The sequence below is a fragment of the Leucopleurus acutus genome (genome assembly GCF_964270905.1).
Source record: "Leucopleurus acutus genome assembly, chromosome: 1".
In the NCBI taxonomy this organism is placed as follows: domain Eukaryota; kingdom Metazoa; phylum Chordata; class Mammalia; order Artiodactyla; family Delphinidae; genus Leucopleurus; species Leucopleurus acutus.
In genome coordinates, this window is record NC_139142.1 from 68989069 (window position 1) to 69011876 (window position 22808).

The 22808-nt window shown below is 43.6% G+C and overlaps 1 protein-coding gene across 1 annotated transcript; it reads right to left on the bottom strand.

Annotated features, from left to right (window-relative positions):
- Window positions 1-17465: 17465 nt before the first annotated feature.
- On the bottom strand, window positions 17466-19398 carry FOXG1 (forkhead box G1; the record flags this gene model as incomplete). The annotated part of the gene is made up of 1 exon (XM_082839516.1): window positions 17466-19398. The coding sequence occupies exon 1, from the start codon at window positions 18918-18920 to the stop codon at window positions 17466-17468; it is 1455 nt and encodes a 484-aa protein (XP_082695642.1). The 5' UTR covers window positions 18921-19398.
- Window positions 19399-22808: the final 3410 nt, after the last annotated feature.

Below are 22808 nucleotides of genomic sequence, written 5' to 3' on the forward strand. Positions count from 1 at the left end.
TAAAAAGAAATGAATGGAACAGGTAAACTTCCCAACAGCTACAGGAAAGTTATAGAAAACAGCTCTCAGGGGTGTCCCTCAGCCCGGTGACTAGGCGGGAGCGCAGAAGCCCACGGGACGGAAGTGCTGGGGAGAGGAGGGTCAGGGCCCCCGGGGGAACCGGAAGTGCAGGACCTGGAGGGCGCGGGAGAAATGGGCCTGGGCAGGGCTTGACTCAAGCACCGAGACCTTACGAGGCCTCTCAGGGGGTTCTCTGACCACCAGGCCCCATCGCGGCACAGCAGGCTTTCTGCAAAATAGGCACTTTGGAGCTTTTCCGAAGAGGTTCCTAGAGGTGGTGGTAACCTTGACGTGAGGTCTGCAGCGAGGGTCCGCGCTCCTCTCCCAGCTTTTTCCTGGGCAAATCTGCTCCCCCGACACCGGTACGCCGAGGGGAGCGGACGCCCTGGGCCCCCAGTCGCGCGGGCGGGGTTGGGGTGCGGTCCTGTCTGGCGTCGGCCGCGCGGCGCCCCCTTCCCGAGGGGGAGGAACACTGGAGTGGGCGGCGGGGTGGGTGTTAGAAAGCTGGCCCTCTGGGGGTTCCAACGGGGCCACTGAAAATGTATCTGAGGCAGGGCTCGTAGCGGGGGCTTCGTTCTGGCCGCCCTCTTTTCTGAGGCCCCCGGCCGGGGCGGCGGAGCGGCTGATGGACCCGGCAGAGGACCGACTCGGGCCTCGGCGAACGCCCCGGGCTCGCGCGGCGCTTTGCGGGCGGCGGTGGGGGCGGAGGGGGCACCGTGGGGCCCTTTTCAAACTAAATTGTTAAGAAGAAAGTTGGCTCTAGGGTTTTTATCCGGGGTATGGAAAAGAAGATAGAAACTCGGAGTCTGTCTCTGTTGGTCTTTCTCGACCCCGAATTAATTCTGAAGCTCTCGGCCTGGCCTGCAAAGGCGGAGGGGTAGGACAGGGAGCACCTCTCTTTTCCTCCCTCTCCATCCCCACCCCCAGCCCCCGGCCCGTCCTCCCTCTCTCCAGGGACCGGCTCACCCCCGCCCCTGCCTTCATCCCACACACTTCATTGGACCGTCTCAGGAATCCCTGACATATTCCACAGAACACAGAACGACTAGAGCGCTCCACTGCACTCGTTCCCAGCCCTGGGCGACTTACATCAGAATAAGAGAGCTAGAGAGTTTCTTGCTTGTCTTAATATAATTAAAATGCACCAGCCCTGTGTATTCCCAAAGGCGCGAGAGGGAAAGTGTTTGAACTCGGCGCTGGTGGTTAATGGATCTGCACAACATGGCTTGTAAGTTCAATTTTGAGATCTCCCCAACCAAGTCGTCACTGGGAAGAAATAGCTTTCGAGATGATTTTTCATCGCATTAAATGTAGGACTCCTCTCACTCTCTACTCTCTTTGAATGTCCAAAGATGGAACGGAAACTCTAGGTTAATTTCCAAAGGTTAGTGACCCAGAGGAGCCCTGACTCCCCTCCCTGCCCTGCCTGCTCTCGGTCATCCTGGGAATGGGGAGAAACCCTGGGATCTGTAGGACCCTAACAACTCCTGATTGCTGAAAGGGGGAGGAGGGACGGAGGAGAGAAATGGAAAGGGAGAAACACACATTTGTGTTCATTTACACATTTCCTGTGCAGAACAAAAAAGTCCCACCATCAGCAAAAGAAGTCTTTTCCTCCAAAATAGCAGCCAAAGAGGGAAAATTAGAATATGCATAAATTTCTTCATTTTCATTTGCACAGAGCACGATTTCCGGCAGATTTGTATTTAAACTGCTCGATTAATCCCAATTTCTGAACAGTATTTTACTTAGCATCTTCCCAAAACTCACCTAAAGAGTATTGCTCTCCTCCCACTACCCTGTTTTGAAGCTTCCTTCTTCCCTAGTTTCCAACTGCCAATGAGACTTTCATTGATAAGACTGTCACTTTATTTTTCCTGTCCATCGTCTTCTTTTCAAAACTGGACTGATGCATTGGATTGCACTTTAATACAAGCTGGCTACTGTCTGTGAAGCCATAACTGCAAATGAGAGCCTAATATAAAGGCTATGTTTTTGAAATGTGTACCCAAAAGAAAATAAACATGATAGGACCAATAGACTTTTGCAGCTCCCCTCTTGGCGTGGAATCCTTTCCTTTTCTACACAGGTCACATCCTTCCACCATTAGCAATAGTTAGGAGGCTTGGACACGTCCATCCCCCCAAACTTCTCCCCCCTCCCCCATTTTTAAGGAGTGTGATAGTCACACAACACTCTTCAAAGGAGTATTACTCATCATAAACATTCAAAGAGTATCAGTCCATTAAATCCCCCCCACAGACCATTTTTAAAATATTTGTTTTGCCACTTGTGCAACAGATCTGGCTGTATCTGCCTTGAAAAATTCTTTGCTGGAAAAAAATGTTAGCATCATTTGAAACCATTCCTTTTGTGAGATATAATAGCTTGACTTGGACTTACCTCTCCTGTCTTTGAAACTGTATATTTCTTTTATTTAATTATAGAATGTGAATGTTTAAAGAATGAAATTACTACATCTTGGCTTACTGAAAACATATATAGATCTTAGTGCCACTCAGTCCAAAATTCCTCACTCTTGCACACCCCAAAACAGAAAGAAACTTATATTTGCTTCATAGTACAGCTTAAGCAGAATGTCGTGGTTCTGGCTTTCCTTTCGTGTGTACAGATCACAAATAAACACCAATTATGGGTGGTTAAAAAGTTAGAAATGCGAATATTTGTTTAGTTCTTAGTTTCTACTTAAAAATAAATGTATATTTGAGCCATATGTAGCATGGTATATAAAATACATATGCATAAGCATTAATATAGGTTGGCTAAAGATGTTTTTACGATACTGGGATACAGAAGCCTACTAATTTTGTTAAATGGGTGCATAAATGGAATGCAGGTGAATGTCTGCATGACTTTTACTACTTTGTGAAATATCTGCTTTTATTGTTTCTTTACTTTCTGTCAAATATTCCCATTACAAAGGTATTGACTTAGTTTCTTTTAGTTAGGCATGTCTTCAGTGACTCAGAGGTTCTCAGTTACATACAATTAAATCCAAATTGTTTGAAACTTCTTAAAAGCCATACTTTGGGGGTGTACATAACAGGATTGAGGGCTACTTTTACTGGTGATGTTGATTTCTTTTAATTTTCTTACTGAAACAAATGATAATTGCCTTTTAATCAAAGGAACAATTCAAATGAATAAAAAACAATCACAATAACTGAGAACATTTTCCATAAAATATTATTTTAATTAGAGTTGGATTTTATATGGAAAGCACCAGTTTGATTTCAAGTTGCAGAGTTGTACTTCCAGAAGAATTGAAGTGAACTTAGTAGTTATTAGTTATTTTTAGTGCACAGAGAAAGCCTGGGGGTACCACTGAAGAGCAGAGCAATATACACTTCCAGCCAAAGCTGCCTTTCTCTATTGCAGACTGAGCATCACCTCAGTGAATTTATCCCTAGAAATGAAAGCTCCTCATTCTCTGCTGATCTTTCGTGAAAAACAGTCTCATGAACTGGAATATTTTCATACATTTTTAAGTGAAAAGACTAGACGGAAATGAAAAAAGATTGTTCAACCTCCCTGCTATGAAAGGTGAAGAGATAGATGCACAGTACGACCAGCAGGGAAGTTGCGTCCTTCTTTTTTTCCCCCTCCCTTTCTTCCTTCAACTACCGTTTGGTTTAGTTATGGATTGTGTGTATACAGCAATATCTAAAGAAAAAAGTTTTTTTGAGGACAAAAGTGGCTATTGATAGTTATGCCTTTCTCTTTGTAATTGTTTTTTAACAAGGTATGAAGATCTCATTTTCTTATAAATTTTCAGGGCTACATTAATTTGCAGGAACAGAACAATGCAAAAACGTTTTATGATCACCCTTCCTTCCTCTCAAACTGTCCTTCTGTTGCTAAGGTTGTTTTCCATTTGGCCCTAGCTGCTGGGCTGCCGAGGAATTTATATCTCATTCTCTGCTCTTCTCTCCCACAACCACCCTTTCTCTCCTAACCAGATTTCTTTCCCCTTCAAAATGAAAGCAGTTACCAAACAACCTGCTTTAACCCCAACATCTGCCTGAAAAAAAAAAAATGAGTCTAATTCCCTCCCCATCTACTTTTTATTTTCTTTCATTTCCTTTTTCTTGGGGGTGGGGTGCACAGGGGGCTCAGGAGATACGGAGAACATTGGGCTGAGAGGAGAGTTAGATGCCTGCAGGTACAGACTCACTGGCAGATTCTTTCCAGCCTAGTCTCAGGAACTGGTGGCTGTTCTGGAACCCAGAACAATAAACCTTGGCAAGTTTACAATTGACAAAAACACATCTCCCTCCTCCTAAGGAGATGGGTCAGCTTTACCAGCTAGCGTCCCACTGGCTGCTAACATCTTCAACCTGGTCTCCTCCCTCCACTTCTACTCCCTATACTTTATTGTCCCCTTTCCATCCCTCCATCCCTAAAGGAATCAAGAGTTCATCCAGGGGGCCCTAATTTCTAAGTTTTGTTTCTTGCCCAATGACCCGAGTTCCTCAGGGCCAGTGTTCTCTTTGGATTCATGAAACCTAAGTTACTTTGCCCCTCTCAAACTCCTTAGCTTTGTGAACGTGACTCCCAAATACGACAACTTGCCTATTCACCAGCAGAACTCCAGACAGAAGGCACCAGGTCCTTCTACTCAAGAATCCCTTCACATGTCTGCCTCTGCTCCCAGCCTCCTTCCCAGGTTGATTTACTTGGGAACAGTGTCCAAGGGGAACATGCCCATAGCAATGAAGAGGAGTGGGCACAAAAGTACTCAATGACATTAAAAAGACCTACCATATTAGACCAAGGGAGTCTCTATTAGAACACGAGTTGGACAGGAACAGATCATCCATCTAACAGTGAAACAAGAAATCAGAGGAATGTCCCAACTGCAGCCGTGAAACACAAATTTCAGACTGAAATGGATTCCATCTTCATCCTGTTGGCCAGAGAAATTATTTTTAAATTGTTTCTGCTATTATTGTGTGCATTATTGTTAACATTTTATTTTTGTCATTATTGCTGCAGTTTTTTTTATTTTTGTTGTTGTTGCTGCTATTATACTACTCAACAGAAGTTTAGAAAGATTAGTCAGATTAATTAGTTTATTGGTAATTTAAAGTAGAAAACTAGTAATTAAGCCAAAAACTAAAAATGATCAGGGATGATTCATACCAATGCAGGATTTGGGAGGAAGAGAATCTAAATTTTGGATATAAAATTTGGCAGCTGTGAAATAAACAGGACTTGGGGATCAGAACCATGATAATTGGAATATTCTTAGTCACTCCATCTCTCCCCCTGCCCTGCTCCAAATTCAGCTAAGATCATTCTGTGATTTGTTTGATAGAAGGAAAAAATTATATTTGTTTTTGTTGACAGAGAACAAAGACCCCAGGCTTGTTCTTCATGTGATTTGCATTTGCACATGAATTTCCTCTGCCCAGGACCATCCAAATGTCTAAGATCCCTCCCCTCCAAGTTTGCCTCCTTCATCTCTTTGCTCTTGTTACACACCTCACTGAAGAGGGTGCATCATATAAGACAGGTATACAGTTTCAGCCCTCTCCACAGACACATTCCATGGAATATAAATTCAATAATGCAATTCTCTCCACAACAAGCTCTCTGCTCTCTTTCAAATATAATTAATGTTTTGATAGTGTAGTTCTTTAACTACATATATACACACAAAAACAGACATACCCTCTAGCTTTGCTGTTTTTGAATCTAAGACAGAAATGGATGTGGCTCTTTCAGTCACTACAAAAATTCCTCAACTCAGTCAGCCCACAGAGAAGAAATCTGTTTAGGTAATAACTGCACAGTCTGTTGTGTGTCCAAAAATATTTAAAACAATTAAAAAATGCAAGCCCCTAGTTTTTGATAGTCATTTTTGTCAAATTTCCTAGTAATTAAAGGATATTCTGAATTGATATTCTGATATAGACATTCACCAGATAACAGTCAAAATCAACAAAAACACTCTCCTAAACTACTGGTTGTCTTTTCCAAGTTTTGATGATGGAAACTGAATTTCAATACCTTCCATTTACCCAACTGGGACTAAACTGACAGAGATGTATAAAAACTAGCAACCATAATAACAAAACTGCAACGACTTCCATAAGGAATTGCTTACTCTGTCAAATACCTCGGTTATATGTTTTAGGTGGGTAAATTCATTTAATTGCAGTCAGTTGTATATTGACATATTTGTATGTGAAATAGATGGTCAGAAGGACAGGTAGATGACAACATATCCAATAGCAGTTAAGTGAGCAAATGCTGCTGAACTCCCATATTCAAATGTACAATATCCCTAACATTTTATTTCTACCAGCTGACTAAAATTATAAGAGGACAAATAAACTTTCAGAGTGTAGGACATGATATGTTTTCAGTCTTTGAAGAAAAATATGTAATCTATAATATTTAATCCAATGAAAATATAAACCTTAATCTCCCTATATTGTTACTGAGTTGAAGGAGCTAGTTATTTGGAACTGATTCACTGATTTCCAAGCATCTGGGCTATTTTGTTTGATTTGTGAATGTATATGAGGTGCTGGCAGGGGGAAAATTTTACACATTTTCTCTTCTCCACAAAATTTTCAGAGAGGATATGTAAAAGGAATTTTTAAAAAAAATCTTTTGAGGTTTTATTATCTAACTCTTCATGTGGTATTTGATGTTTGGAATTGTGAAAGAAGGTAAAAGAATGAACAAGGAAAGGAGCACATGTGGCTGATTTCAAGTAAGTAGATATTTTTATTAGATGCGAAAGAAACAAAACTATTTCCCCAATACAGTTGTGCAAAAAAAGGGGAGAGTGTGATTTGTGACGAGCTCACTGTGCTTTGTGTTATTGTTTTAGAGGGTGGTGGCCCATCAAGTTTCCTTTAGTATTGTTTTCTCCAAACCGTTTTCCTTGAAAGCAAATGTGGGAACTACTTATCCCTTCATTCCCTCTCAGGCTAACATATAAACAGCAAATATTTCAGTTAAATTTTCAATAGAAAAAAGTCTTTACAGGTTGGGAGCTTCCATCTTAATACAGGACTAAATTATCAATCCCAATTGTTTAGATGCAGTTAACTTGATATTTGCCTCTAGTGAGTTTCTGTGTGTGTGTGTGTGTGTGTGTGTGTGTGTGTGTGTGTGTGTGTGAGATTTATACAACACTGATCAGCAATGATGTGTGACCTATCAAAAAGAAATCTTCCGTCAGACTTTTTAGATTTGTTCTGATTTCTTCCTTGTTTTCTTTCTTTCGATTTGTTTTTGAGGCAGTGACACGACTACTTCTCTGATTCGCAAATGAGGTTTTGTTTGGCTCAGGTTAATATTAAAGAAGATCACATACACGGTTGGAAAATATTGTTATTTTTCTTTAATGGAGAAAATTGGACTCCCGCGTGTCAGATCTGTGGTTTTCTGAAGGGCAATGGAAATGGTACTGACATCACTTTGCACTTGAACAATCGGATTTGGTCAGGGTACAAGTTGTTTGTTTAACCCGACAGCTCGGTGCACCCCGTCACACGCTTTGCACACTCATTAAAACGATTATTCACGACCTGTCGAGTGTTTTCGGGTTCATTCACAGGAAAGGCTTGGAGTGAGCGAGAGCAATTCAAGTCAACACTGTCCACTACCCTGATGCACGTGAAGACGAGCTGGTGCGTGCGTAAAAAGATGGAGGGAGGGGTGGGTGAGCATGCTTCGCTCTAAGTCCCAGTCCCGTTCATCTGCTGCTCCGGAATCTCAGTCTCGCAAGAATGCCGAGAGTGCTTGGTTCTAACGGGCCGTATCGCTGTGTTAACTTAGAGGGCTTGGCACGGGACGGAAAAATAAAATAGACCAAATAAACTCAAAGCTGTCCCTCTGCTCCTCCTTTCAACCTTCTGCAAAGCTTAAGGAGCCGGAGCTCGCCCACCTTCTGCCTGCAGCCGCCTGACTGCCAGGCTCCACCTCTCATAGTGCGGATGCTGAGGATAAGTAGTTTCAGGAAAACTCGCCAGGATGAGGAGAGTAATTCCATTTCTCAAGGCCCTTTCGTTCTTAAGAAAGAATTCGGTTGATTTCCCTCTCTATATTCTTTGCAGATACAGGGGAGGGGGGAAACGTGGGAGATGAAGAATAGAACTGTTAACCGTATTTGGTAGATGAATTGCAAATTATTAGTGAAGAAAGATTCATCCACCAAATTGCAATAAAAGACCTATAAAGCCAGAAGTAAATAGCCCTCGATGAATTCAGCCACTTTTGTTTTTCTATTTCCAAATCATCTTTCAACATTTTGTAATGACAGTAAGAGAAGCACAAACACACATGCATCTCAATCTCCCACTATTGCCTTGTACATATAAAAGGCACACCCGTGGTCTTCAGTTGTTGTATTTGTTCAAAAGAACCCTGATGCCATAACATTCACATGTGAGCTGTTAGTTCAAGAGAAATGCCAATCTTCATAAGGTATAATCGTATATGTACACTTAATAATAGAATATATGAGTGTATATATGCATATAATATGTAGTGAAGAACCCTAGAATATCCTGTTCAGTATAAGTACCCCTGGCATAACTTAGAGGTAATAGATGTTTGAAAACATTGCCATTTCTATATTCAAAACCCGTTGCTCCTTGATTTTTCATAAGATATCATTAGTAAACCCAATGGCCACCTTATTGTCATGAGGGTAACCTGGTCATGTTAACGGAAAAATATGCATTCATCAGTTTCATTCTATCATATCTAACATCATAAAGTCATGTTTTCCTAGTTTATTAAAACACGTAAGTACAATGTTTGAAGAGAAGAATGGAAGCTTTTGAGTAGCGCGAGATTTTAATCAGAGACAGCTTCCTAATTGCTAAAAAGCAAGTACAAATAAGTAATTTCATAAGCTCTTTGGATTGCCACAATTCACTACCAAGTTTACATAAAATTCATCTGTCAAATGTGTTTCCTATATAAGCTCTTTCATTAAAACCAACCTGCGATAATAATCAAGAGGCAGATGCTGAAATATGTAAGTAAATAACTGAAAGTCTCTGCATAAATAAACACAAATCAATGCAGTAATAGACAACACTATCGATGCAGGAATGATCGATTTTAGTCTTCCAACCTGCAATCAGAGCTCCCAATGTATAATTAAAAGTATATTTTTCAACTCCACTACTACTACTACTACTACTACTACTACTACTACTACTACTACTACTACTACTACTACTACTGGAAATAAATAAATAAATAGATAGATAGATAGATAGATAGATAAATAAGCCCAGCTGCCACTTCTACCTGATTCTACTTTATTTCTTCTAGAGTATTTTTGATGGGGTGGGAGGCGTACTCTACTTTTTCTAAGAAAGCTTTGCCAAACTTAAAACTACATCATTAATTATAAAAATTATAAAAGTATTAAATAATAAAATTACCACCTTATTCATGTTCTGAATTTTCAACCTTCATCATAGCCTCTAATTATTCAGCACATTTTAATGGGGGAAAAACACACAAAGTACTCATTATTTTTAAAGATTTTTTTCAACTACTATAGTACCTTTGGCTTTAAAGGTTCTTTGGGCCTTTTGTTAAAATAAATGAGAAAAAAATGTTATTTCCTCAATATACCCTGGAAGTTCTCATGCCTATGCCTGCATATGCAAGCAATCTGAAACAAGGAAGGAGGGAAAAGCATCTGCGTTATTCCAAAATTGTTTCATAAAGTGATTGCAAAACAAACAAGTGTCTGACTCAAAGAAATAAATATACTTTGGATTTCTAGAAATTCACATCTGAAACGTTTCAGATTTTGCTTAAAGTTAAATTTCCTTTTTGAGAATATTTATGGAGGGCAGAATTAATTTAGATTAGCAAGCACCGGTGTGTGATGAGTTTAAGTATTTAGGTTCTGTAGAGTAATGAAAATATGGTGTTCATATTTTTTTCTTAATCAACAAAGATGCTTATTTACATTCATCCTTGAATTGGTGTGGTCCTTCTGAAGCACAGGCCTCTAAATTTTTTTTTATTTATGAAATTCAGCTTCTTTGAAAGTGATTTTTTTCTTACATATCACCAGCACATAAATATCAATTTTGATTATCTTTATATTATTATGTGACCAAGCATTCTCTTTGACTCCTCTCCTCTCCGTCCAGAGAAAAGAATTCAGGGGCAACCGGACCCGAAAGGAAAATATCATCAGTTATTGTTTAGGGCTAATTTAACAGATAATTTAACTTCAAACAACAATGATCAGGTCATTAAATTTCAGAGCAGTGAGAAAATGAAAGAACTGAGAGATAGCTCTCCCTAACCCCACTACAGTTTTTAGTCTTCCTGCTTAATCAACGGAATCAACAATTTCTTGTCATAGAGGTGGGGAGCAAGATAGGTTTACACCTTAAATGCATTCTGATTCAAAGGATGAAATAATAAAAGGAGAAGAAAAAGGGGAATAAAACTAAGGAAAAAGGCCCTAATTCAGGGAGTGCTGGCTGTGTAGGAAAATTCAACCTAAATGGAAAATGAATGTCCCAAACATTCAGTCTGGCGAACACTCTCTTTCATTCGGACACTGATCTCCAAATCTTTGCAATGTGCAATGTGCAATGTGCCTTCCTCCCATGCAGCTTTTCCGAAAGGCCAAAGACAAGGGCACAGGGTTAGGCAACATGCCTCAGAAAGGATATGGGACATCTTATCTCCCCTCCCACTCTCACAAACATAATTTTGAGAGTTACTTGCTATTTTAAATGCCTTTTTCTGATCAAAAAAATTCTGGAATTTCTGCCTACCTCAAGTTTTGATAGAGGGCCAGGTGAGGATGGTGTTGAAGCATGGAAATTGTCCTATGCAGGATGTGGAAAGGGGCAGTCGGAAAAGGATGAGCTCTATTCTGTATGGTCCTTTCCTTCCTGTTGTCTTTCCAAGGCTGAAGATCATTGCCTGAGAAACCCACACACAGGCAGATTGCTCTGCCCACCTAACCCCCTGCCTCCCTTTCCCCAGCCCAGGAAAGTGTTGCCCTTTATAAAGGCCAGCTTTATAAAGTGTTGAGGGAATTCCTACCCCAAGGCTATCTCTTTTCCTCTAAGAATCCTTCAGCTTGGACCACAGGTTTGGGCAGAAAAGGAACATGGGGTAGAAAGCGAAATAGAAGAAGAGTAGAGAGTGGAAAGGGAAAAAGATGTCTACTACAGAGAAACCAGTTCTATCAACTAGCAGATAAGTGCTGAGATCTGAAACCACACCAGGTAAACAAAAAGAAACAACTTTCAGGGGGAAGAGGGCGGGTGGAGATGAGTGAAGAAGAAAGGAAAAAGGTGGGGAAGCGCGCCGACCAAGCTTCTGGAGTCAATTTTCCTGGCATCAGCCAGTGTGAGCTACCAAAATCTTAAGCTCTGCTTGTCCTGGGCAAGAGCGCCCTCACCTTGCTGCTCTCTCTCTGCTCAACGCCCGGCTCCCAGTCTGCGGGCATCTCGGCCGCAACGTCCCGGGAGCGCCTCTCCACCGCGGCCACCTCGCCGCTAGCGCCGCCGCGACTCGGCAGCCTAAGTCCCCTTTCTACACGATTCCAAAATCCGAGAAAACCACGCCGCCGGGTCCCTACCACGACGACTTCAAGTCCCGCCATCGTGCCCCTCTCCAACTTCAGCCTGAAGTCCCTGAAGGGTCGGAAAGTCTAATAGGAAACCGCGGCGGGGGCCCCAAACGCGCATCGGGCCGAACCAACCTATCTGTCTGGCGCGCTCGCAGCCCTCTCGGGACAGCCGGGCTCTGGAGCTTACACCGCCGTCTCGTAAGTGTGCATTAAGAATCAATTATTTGCCTGAGATCCCAAGGCCGGGAACTGGGATATTCCCAGCAGGGACGAAGTCAAGCCCAGAACGGAGCTCATTTCCCTACGCCTTCGAATAAGGGAAGAAGAGCCTCCAACCCGTCCCGTGCCGCTCTCTACTTGGAGCAGCTCCGCTAAATCCCGCAGGGACCCTCGCCCGACCCAGGCCAAGGAGCTGGGGGCGGACGGCCAGCTCTGGGGAGGTTGGCAATGTTCGTGCGAAAATAGGGGGAGGAGGGGCAGTCCACCAAAAAAAAAAGAAAAGAGAAGAAAAGAAAACTCTAGAATGAGGCAAGTCCTTGGCTCTGGAGCAAAAACCTTTGTCTCAAATAGGGAGAGCAAATACCTACGGGTTTGAACCCGAAGTCTCGTTAGTGTATTCTCGCAGTTTCTGTAAGACTAGGAAATCCTACTTCCACGAAATAAATTATTTTGCACTTTGGAACCTATTTCAGTTTCCCACTACCCCTGCTCCATATAAATTCACCTCCTTTCTTCTCCATCCCTTTTTGCCATATCTACATCCTCTTTACTTAGGGATCCACCTTGACTTACTGCCGCCTTGGGAAAAAATCATGCATTCTTTCAGCTACTTCTGCTGATAGCGCGCCCTCTAAGAAAATTTTTCAAAAAAAAAGAGGCGTCTTTAGCTCTGGACCTGAAAGTCGCGGTTTAAGCCTTAGTCAAAAGGAGACTGTCGGGCACAGACCCCACCGCACCCCACCCACCGTAAAGCACTTTCACTTACCGATCTTGGGGTAAGAGCGCTCTCAGTCCTTAAGTCTTTTTTCCTCGGCATCCTTCGGGCAACCTCAGGCACAGTCTTGGATGGAGGGGGGAGAAAAAGCAGAAATCGGAAGGCAGAAAAGAGACTCAAAACATAACACTACCTCATCTATTCCCCTGAGCCACTTGGCCTGCATCCTTGGGAAACGGTCCCGGTGAACTGACCGCTGGAGTGGGGAAAAGGTCGGTTTGGGGGCCGAAAACTAAGAGGTGGATTATTTTAACTACTCTTGGTTGGGGGGAGGGGAGACCCTGGAGGGAGGGTAGGGAAGGGGGAATGATTGGGATGAGAAAAGAAAGCCTTAAAAAAATTTTTTTAAAAAAAAGCACGCAAAAGAAAATCAAGCACGAAGTACTGTGAAAGATAGCGCCTTTGAACTCTTACAGGTTGGTAGCTCTTAGGAAGAATGCAGACGTGTGTATGCGCGAAAGGAGAATCTAGACGACCCCAATTCTTTCCATATCTCCAGGATCTGGCCTCGAGTAGGGGGGAAAAATAAAAAAAAGAAGGGAGAATTTTAATTCCAGTTTCACCTACCCTGCTTGTTGGAATGGCTGCGCAGATTTTCATGTTGGAGAGTTCCATCTGTCTGGCAGAAGCTGGAGTGGTGTTGGGGGCAGGTTATCTGGTGAAGTGGGAATGTACAGGAACCCCGCCCTCTAGGCACGGTTACACAAGCCCAGCAACCCGTCCCAGCCAGTTCTAAAACCTCTAATGGTCTTCACCTTCACCCTTTGTTAGCCTGTTTCTCAAACAGGCGTTTAGTCCCAAACACAACCAGCCACTTTAGCTATTCATAAAATTAATTTCTCAAAAGCAAAGTTATTTCAATGCATGCAAAGTCTTCAACGATGTTGTAGAAAACACACTTTTAAAAGACCACATTTATATATTTAGAGTTCTAAATATTTTGGGTTTATCCACCTACTTGGGTGAAATAACCACCAATTTACATATACATAATTAAATCACAACACTACAAGTTTCATTTTTTATCTCTCTACCCTCGATTTTATGCGAGTTATAGAAACCACATGAAATCTTCCATGACCATAAAGATATCTGTATTAAATCTTGTTAGTTCTGGACTTCATGTTCACTTGATTTCCAATTTTGAAAAAAGTGGAAGAAACATATTTGGAAGAATCCTTTCACTGCTCTAGCTTAAGTAAGTCGTTTTCTCAATGTTTTATAGATTAATAATTTGTATTAACTTGTATCAGACAAACTCAAATAAAATACTTTAAACCTGGAAATAAATTGTAATTTGGGATTTCAAGTTTTAAGTTGTGATCACTGAGCACTTTCAGTTCCAAATCTCAAAAAGAGCAAACTTCATCTCATTAAAAACAATTATAAGTATGAAAGAAGAAAAGCTTCAAAAAGTTTCAAAGTGTTTTTCTGGCATAAGCTAATTTTAACTGGCAAAGGTTGGGGAAAACAAATATCAACACAACATTACAACCAATTTGTTGCAAAAAAAAAAAAACCAATTAAATGCCAAGCTAGATTTCTGTGTTTTTGAAGACGATAACTTGAGGGATGATAGGATTGATTGAGATAAATGAAACGTTCACATTGGGCTTCAGGAGGCCTTCACACGGTTCTTTCTCTCTGTATATCCCCCTTCCTATCTAGTATGCGTATTAAACAAACTATTCTTACTTCTAATCACATCGTTATATATGTAACTCGGACACATATCCAAGTAGAACTTTTCCACTCCAGTCCTTAGTTCCTAATGAATTCAAAGAAGTCAATTTTACTCCCGACCTCAAAACATTTTGCCATTGAAATTCTATTTCTCAATCATGCAACAAACAATCACAAGTAAGTATGGTTATTTAATATGGACAGAAAAAAATACTCAAGGGGGAAATCTTTCTTCTATATCTATGTCCCCTTACCTCAATATGAGTCCAACTCTCTTTTTAACTTTTGATAGTCAAAAGACTATATTTCTTTTGTCCCAGTATATTCTTATTCCACTAATAAAATCCATGGTAAAAGGGAACAATACACCATCACCTTTTTCAGTCTAAACACATGCTTGTGAGCTGTTTTGGATTACAAATGTGTAATGGGGATTTCCTTTGCCTAACCGTATTCACTTGGACTCTATTACTATTTTAAATATCAGCCATACATTTGGCTTCTAAAACAATTTAATTTATTTGTGGAATTTTCTTTCATGCTTCACTCTAAAGAATTGTTAAATTTCAAGAAACTTGGACCTCTGGTGAAACTGCTCTCATACGAAGAAAATAAAATTATGTCCAGTCTGCTTAAAGGAGATAATTAAACTAGCTGTCTCGGTCTATTTTGGTCCATTTCCCATTTGTGTATATTTGGTTCCAGCTCTTTTAATTTTTCCTGGCTCTTATCTGTCTTTCTTAGACCTCTCTCTCTCTCTCTCTCTCTCTCTCTCTCTCTCTCTCTCTCTCTCTCTCTCTCATTCATTCTTTCCTTTTGGTACCAGGGGCTTTTTTTTTTTTTTTTGGCTTTAAGATTCTCTTTCCCTTTCCTCCCTCTAGCTCTCTCTTCCTCTATCTCTCTATTCCACAGCCCACCCATCCCCATGTTCCAATATTAACTATTCTGTATTTCTATTTCAAATCTGTTTGAGTCAGCCTCCTTCTCTCCTAGGCTTTTTTTTTTTTCTCTCTTTTTCCTGACCAACTCTCTAAGTGTTTGCTGATAACATCTTGGGGACAGATTATTTTTCATTGGGCCCTTTGTAAGAAGTAGCCAGCTTATTGCATTACTGCAGAACACATTTCAGACTATACAATTGTAACAAACGAACAACTTGTCCTCCACGGACTCACCACAGGATCCAATTAGTTACTAAACCTTTTAGTTAGGTTTTCTAATTATTTTCTGGAGTCATAGCAATTGAACTGCTGAAACAATTCAAAAAAAAAGTTTTCATTTTGCTTCAGGTTTATATATATGCATATATATGCATGCATACGTATATTGCAAGTTAAAACAAAATTATGACTGTAAGCAAAAGGACAGATTTCTAGATAAAACTACACAGACATATTTAAAAGTGAATCAAATAAATACCTCTATGACGTAAAAATGAAAGAAAAGGAGAGAGAGGCATTTTACTTCTTCTGAACATCTAGAATTGTAAATTGTTATAAGTTAAAAATAAAATATAAACATTGATCTGCAAGTCATTACAACAGGTGATCACTTCAGCAAAATCTATATTGCAACTTCAGCACATCTTTATTAGAACTCTTTCATTGTGGGTAAACAGCCACAAAAATAAATGCTGACTTAGAAAGTATAAATACAAATATTTAAACAAAAATATTTGCAGCATTCATAGCGCAAATTGTACCTGAACTGAAGGGCTCTGTGTGTCTATATATATATATATATATATTACATATGTGTGCATTATATTCACTTCTATCTAACCATATACATATATTTATTTATAATTTGCCAAGTGCTATAAACAAGATACCTGAAACAAAATATATAAAAAGCATTCTATCAACTGATTTGAAAATAAACACAAGGTAAATAGCTATGCACATAAAATAATCTCTTTTTGCTGTATATCTACAGAAACTTAAAGATATCAGCTGAAAAGCCTATATTTTGTTTAAAGCTAGCGTTTATTAAATAGCCTGCTCCTTGTAAAATTTGACTCCACAATGGAAAAAAATATTATTTTCATTTTAAAAGTCTTAGTTCAAATGAAAGGAGCAGTTCAAATTTTAGTTGGCTGAAAAAGCCTTTGAATTCCCTAGAACTTTTAATGGTCTTTCAAAAATTAGCTCTACTTAATAAAAGAGACAAAAGTATCAAGATATATATGAATTTAGCCTATTTTTTTATTTCTGTGTGTTCATAGTAAACATTTTTGTAAGTGACAAACACGGGCATATGACCACAGTATCACAATCAAGAAATTTTAAGACAACATTAACAATCACTCAAATTTATGCGGCATCTGCGCAACACAGGTTACATATTTGCAAGGTTTACCTATAAGTACAATAGGTATTAACATTTCACTACATTTAGAAAAAATAAAAGTGACCTGTTAGTGACCACATACATCAAAATATACACAACACAAACTGAAGGCAATCATTAATTTTGTCCCCTTCCGATTCTCTGATTCATTTGAATAGGCAGTGCTGCCAACTGAAACAACTTTCTTTTTTTTTTCTTTTTTTTTTTTAATACTTAGTATACCAAGTGCATTTTCTAGAACCCAATCTTTGGTCTAAAAGTAAACAAAAGAAAAAAAAGTTTTTTTTAAAGAAAAAACAAAACAATAAATGGCCAAAATAATTTCTTGGGTACCTTTACTACGAATGCTTCTTAAATACAAATTACAGTTTAACATTTTTAAACTCTCCCCATAATTTAGGTTGTTCTCAATGTCTGCATCCACCATAAAGATCCATGATAATTTATAATACTGCACACATGGAAATCTGGCGGCTCTTAAAGACAGACTTGTCAGGTTTGAATGAAATGGCAAAGCAGTCACTATTTAGATACACATTCTACTATAATTTTGACTTCCAAACCTTATATTCTACAATGTATTCTCCCCACATTGCACCTCGCTGACACTCCACACCTTGTTAGAATAATAAACAACCCTAAGACTGAACAAACGTACAGAAATGCGGGGGGGGGGGCTTAATAAAAAATACCTGGACTTATTTTGTAATTATCATTTACAATGCAAATGTGTGTAAAACGTTCACTTACAGTCTGGTCCCAGGGATGTTAATGTATTAAAGGGTTGGAAGAAGACCCCTGATTTTGATGTGTGAAATAATCAGACAGTCCCCCGGACAGTCCCGTCGTGAAACTTGGCAAAGAGGGTCTTAAAGACTCACAGGGCAGGGTCGAGGGGGCCTGCGGAGACGTGGACGAGGACGCGGCCCGGGCGCTCATGGACGTGCTGCTCTGCGAAGTCATTGACGGGTGCGGGACGTGGGGGAAAAAGTAACTGGTCTGGCCCGCGAGCAGGTTGACCGAGCAGGGGTTGAGGGAGTAGGTCCCGGAGCAGGGCACCGACAGGCCGCAGGGCACCGAGGCGGCGAGCGCGGCGGCCGTGAGGTGGTGCGTGGCGTACGGGATTTCCCCGTTGACCAGACGGTCCACGCTCAGGCCGTTGGCTGTGGAGAAAGAGTGGTTGTTACCCAGCGAGTTCTGAGTCAACACGGAGCTGTAGGGCATGGGGTGGCTGGGGTAGGCCGACGTGGTGCCGTTGTAACTCAAAGTGCTGCTGGCGCGGGGGTGGTGCAGGGACAGGAAGGGCGACATGGGCCAGTAGAGGGAGCCGGCGCGGTCCATGAAGGTGAGGCCGGTGGAGGTGAGGCGCGCCCCGCGCTTGAAGGCCAGCTTGGCCCGCGACGTGGTGGAGCGGCGCCGCAGCTTGCCCGTGGTGCCGCCGATGAACACGTCGTCGCTCGAGGGGTCCAGCATCCAGTAGTTGCCCTTGCCCGGGTCGTCATAGTGGCGCGGCACCTTCACGAAGCACTTGTTGAGGGACAGGTTGTGGCGAATGGAGTTCTGCCAGCCCTGCTTGTTCTCGCGGTAGTAAGGGAAGTTCTTCATGATAAACTCGTAGATGCCATTGAGCGTGAGCCGCTTCTCGGGGCTCTGCCGGATGGCCATCATGATGAGCGCGTTGTAGCTGAACGGCGGCTTCTCGTACTTGCCGTTCTTCTTCTCGCCCTCCTTGCCCCCCTCCCCGTCCTTGCCGCCCTCGCCCGCCCCCTTCTTCTCCTCCCCCCCGGCGCCGGCGCCCTTCTCTTTCTCGTCCGGCCCGACGGGCGCCAGCTCCCCGGGCCCGCCGCCCGGCTCGCCCTTGCCGCCCAGCCCGTCCGCTTTGGCCCCGTCCAGCGCGGCGGCCGGGGGCGGCGGCGGCGGCGGCGGCGGGAGCAGCAGCTGCTGGGGGCCCTTGTCGTCGTCGGCGGCCGGGGCGCCCCGTGCAGGGGGCGGCGGCGGCGGCGGTTGCTGCTGTGGCGGCGGCGGCGGCGGTTGCGGGGCGGGCGGCGGCGGGTGGTGGTGGTGGTGGTGGTGGTGGTGGTGGTGCTGGGGGTGGTGGCTGTTGTGGTGGCCGTGGCTCGCGTGGTGGTTGTCGTTCTGGACCGCCTCTGGCACCAGGCTGTTGATGCTGAACGAGGACTTGGGGATCATTTTCACCTCTTTCCTATCTCCCATGTCCAGCATCACCCAGTCGTCGGGGGGAAACGGCGGCGGCGGCGGCGCGGGAGCGGGGCAGCGGAGCGGCGGGCGGCGGCGACCGTTGGGTGCCGAGCGGGGCGCGGGCTGCGCGGGCGGCGGCGGCGGCGGCACTGAGCGCTTCGGCAGCAGCGCAGTTGGACCGCAGGCTCCGGCGCTGGCAAGTCATGTAGCAAGAGCAGCAACCACCCCTCAGGAATTAGAAGGAAAAAAAAGGGGGGAAAGAAAAAAAGAAAGAGAGAGAAAAAAAGAAACAACCACCGCCCCGGGGGTGAAGCTCCCTCGCTCCCAACTCTACTTCTTGGTCTCCCCCCCACCCCCCCGCTCCCCCCCCCTGCTGCTTCCTCCTCCTCCTCCTCCTCCTCCTCCTCCTCTCGCAGCAGCAGTCACAGCAGCAGCAGCAGCAGCAGCAGCCCAAAGGGGGGGAGAGCCGGGCGGCGGGCGGGCGCGTCCCGGAGCGGCCGCGGCGAGGATGGGGAGACAGCGATCGAGGCGGCTATAGCCACAATTAATTTTCCGAGCTACAGGCGCACACTAGGGCTGTAAAAAAATTTTTGGTTTAACCTTTCCTGCCGCTGGGCCAATCAGAGCCGGCGGCGTGCGGGAGCGTCTCTCCTGCCGTCGACCAATCGGCGGGTCCGGACCCACCCACCCCCGCCCCACCCCGCCCCGCCCTCCGGCTCCCGCCCCCTCGGGCGCTCGCCTCCCCCTCTCCGCGGGCCTCGGCCTCGCGGCCGCGCGGAGCCGCGTAGGGATACGCCGGTGGGAGCACGCTGCGCCGCGGCCCTTCTCTGCGCCCCCTCCACCCGTTCTACCCCGCGGGTCTGCTCAACCGAAATCCCCCTCTTAGGGCAAATATCTCACATTTCCGGCTTCCTTTTCATGTAGTGGGTCATTTTCGTTTGAGCGTCAATATTTGTCCTTATTGATTAAAGTTTGTATCCAATTTTATGTTTAAAAGCGGGGGCGGTGGCGGCGGCGGCGGTGGTGGAGAGAAGAGTGGGAGTGCAGGGAGAGGATGCAGGGAGAGGGCAGGAAATGGAGGAGGGAGAGGCGAGGCACTACTTTCCCGAGTCGGCCTTGCAGGCCCGGGTCCGGCATTTCGGAGCCCGTAGGAAAACTGTGCCCCTCGTAGGTAACACTCTTCCGAGGTTTCGGAGGGTTGGGGAGGGAAGGCCCACCTCTGGCGTGGGAGGGAGGTCTCCTATACCTTGGGGGAGGAGGGTCCGGCAGAGGTTTGGAAATGAAGGGATAAGGAGGAGGAAGTGGGCTGGCGAGCGCGGGGCCAAACAGGGTTACTTACTCGGTTCCTGCGGCTCGGGCGGCGGCGAGCTCGGGCGCCGCCGGGAAGCCAGGCCTGGGGCTCCCGGCGCTGCGGCGGCGGGCGAGGGCGGCTCAGTGGTGGGCGCGTTTGATGGCTTTCCGAAATGAGGGGTGCTCAGAGAGAAAACAATACCAAACAATCTCGAAATAAACCAGGTAACACATGCTATGTGCGTCTCTTCCCCTTCTCTCCCGCTCCAGACCTTCGCTCACGCTCTGGGTGACTCGGTGCCGTTTTCTCCTCGCCGCTCCAGCTTCTCCTCAGCTTCTAATCCGAATTGGAAGCGAGTAGCCGCGAGCTATCACCCTGGAAATGTTTTCATTTTGCTTGTTGACATTGGAGGGAAAATAAGGGTGGGCGTCTATTTCTTTCCGGTTTTTTTTTTAAGCCTTCCTATTTTCACTCCCTCTTTTCTTTTTCTTTCCGTTTCTCAAATGCTTTTAATTTGTGCGGGCCTTAATCCTGAAATAACCGCATGCTTCAGCCGGCCCTTTCCCATCCTGAATGCTGCTGGAAGGCGCCTAGGAGCCTTGGGAACGTGTGTCCCACAATTCCAGCTTCTTGGGCTTTAGGACTGGGAAGGTTCGGTTGAGGGTTGAAGTGAGTGGGGAGATTGTGATTCGGGGGCTTTAAAGGGATCCCGTGGCCAGGGGCAGGGCTAAGGCCCAGCATTTCCCAGGGATTGGAATTTGGTGCAGGGCATACTGATCAAAGGCTGTTTCATCCCACATGGGCACGAAACATACCACATTTTACGGAGGATGTAGCCTGAGGGGAGAGGGAGGTGGAGGAGAAGCATAAATGAAAAGCACCTTTTCACTCTGTAAGGTAAATAATCATAAAATGTAAACCTTTCTTCACCTCGATAAACTCTCAAATTTTCTGACAGATTTGGTATTTACGAAAACGAAGGAAGAAAAGCGGTGCTTATGTACGATGTTAAATTTCAATTCTAATATAAAGAATGCAATTGATGAATACTCAGGTTAATAGGGAGTTATTCCACTCTCCCCATCCCACCCCTACCTTGAAATTATGAGAGAGAGAATAAACTCTGAAGAGAATAATAGACATTATAAATAGATAATGATTTTTAAATATGGATCTATTAGGAATGCCATAAAGGAGCTTTGAACATTGGACTAACCTCAACTATCCATTCACTGTATGTGTGTGTCTTCCCCCTATTTCTACATAAGTCCTTCCTTTAAAACAAACTATATTTACATGTGGGAAAATTCAAGGGTTCCAGCTATCGCCGTTAGTGGTGACATGGCCCCAGACTTTGACTTCTAAGCTCCTGATTTCTTACAGAGCCGGGTGAGCTCATGGGTTTTGCGGACTCGGCTGGAGAGATCTGTGGGCCTTCCTCTTTCTGCTCACTTTTCCTCCTCCCACTCTTCTCCCCTCCGCAGGCCTGTTATTCCTCCTTTTCCTCAACTCGCATTCCTGCCTCCTCCCCTCTTCCCGCCTCCTCCCCCTCACTCCCCCCACCCCTCTTCTCCTTCTATTCCACTCCCTCACTCCATTCCTCCACCTACTCCTCCCCATTTCTCCCCCCACAGCCCCCCTTCTCATCACCACTTATAATGGCACACAAGGGCTCCCTCTGAGGTGGACGGCCCGGTACGTTTTCGTAGTCGGTCTAGCGTGAAATGATTCGGTGTAACCGGATTCTTGGGAAAGGACAGGTTACGTAAACATTTACTGATGTGGAGTAACTATACTATTTGTACTCTGATATGCAGGAAGGAAAGTGTTGATTAACACAGAAGAAAAAAAAGCGAAATTAGCTGATTGCATGCTCATAAGTGCAAGCTGTCATTGAACTGCTTTTAAAATAGACACAGCTGGGTGTTTGTGTTGAAAAATTTCTTGTGTTTTTGCTAATACTGAAATAAGCATGATTTTGTATACCAAACATTTTCAGATCATTAAAATTTGTAATCTGTGCTGGTTTTAAACACAAAGAAAAGAAACAGAATCATTTCGATGTAAAATTTGCTGATATTATATTAACTCAATCAGGTCTGTACAAATTGTGCATTGTGCCTCCTAAAATCTGTTTGATCAATTTAATACACAAAGTGCCAAACGTGGGTATTGTTTGTTAACATTGGACATTTTATTCAAATCCAAGCTCAGCAGCAAACTGGAGGAGCACTCCTTGAATCCAACACCAGCACTGACTGATGAATTTTTAATGTTTTAAGGTGTTTCTTAGGTCAAAGCTGAGTGTTCATTGTTTTGTAATCCTGCATAAAATTTTAGCAGGTGAAAATAAGTTTTTCTTCTGTTTACTTTCAAATAGCAAAAACTGGGGTCTGCTAATGAGAGCTGGAATAATCTGATTTTATGTGCCAGGAGCTTATATTGACTGGGAAAATGTTTTGCATGCAAATTAAAAATGTGTTATATTATTTTAAGGATTGCATGGATGCAAGTCTTAAAATAGGATATTTGTGTAGGAATAAATAGATTCCAGTTTAATATAATCATATTAAAGATATATTCTCCCTAATGACAAAGGTTATTTGCAGTTTGGGGGGGGA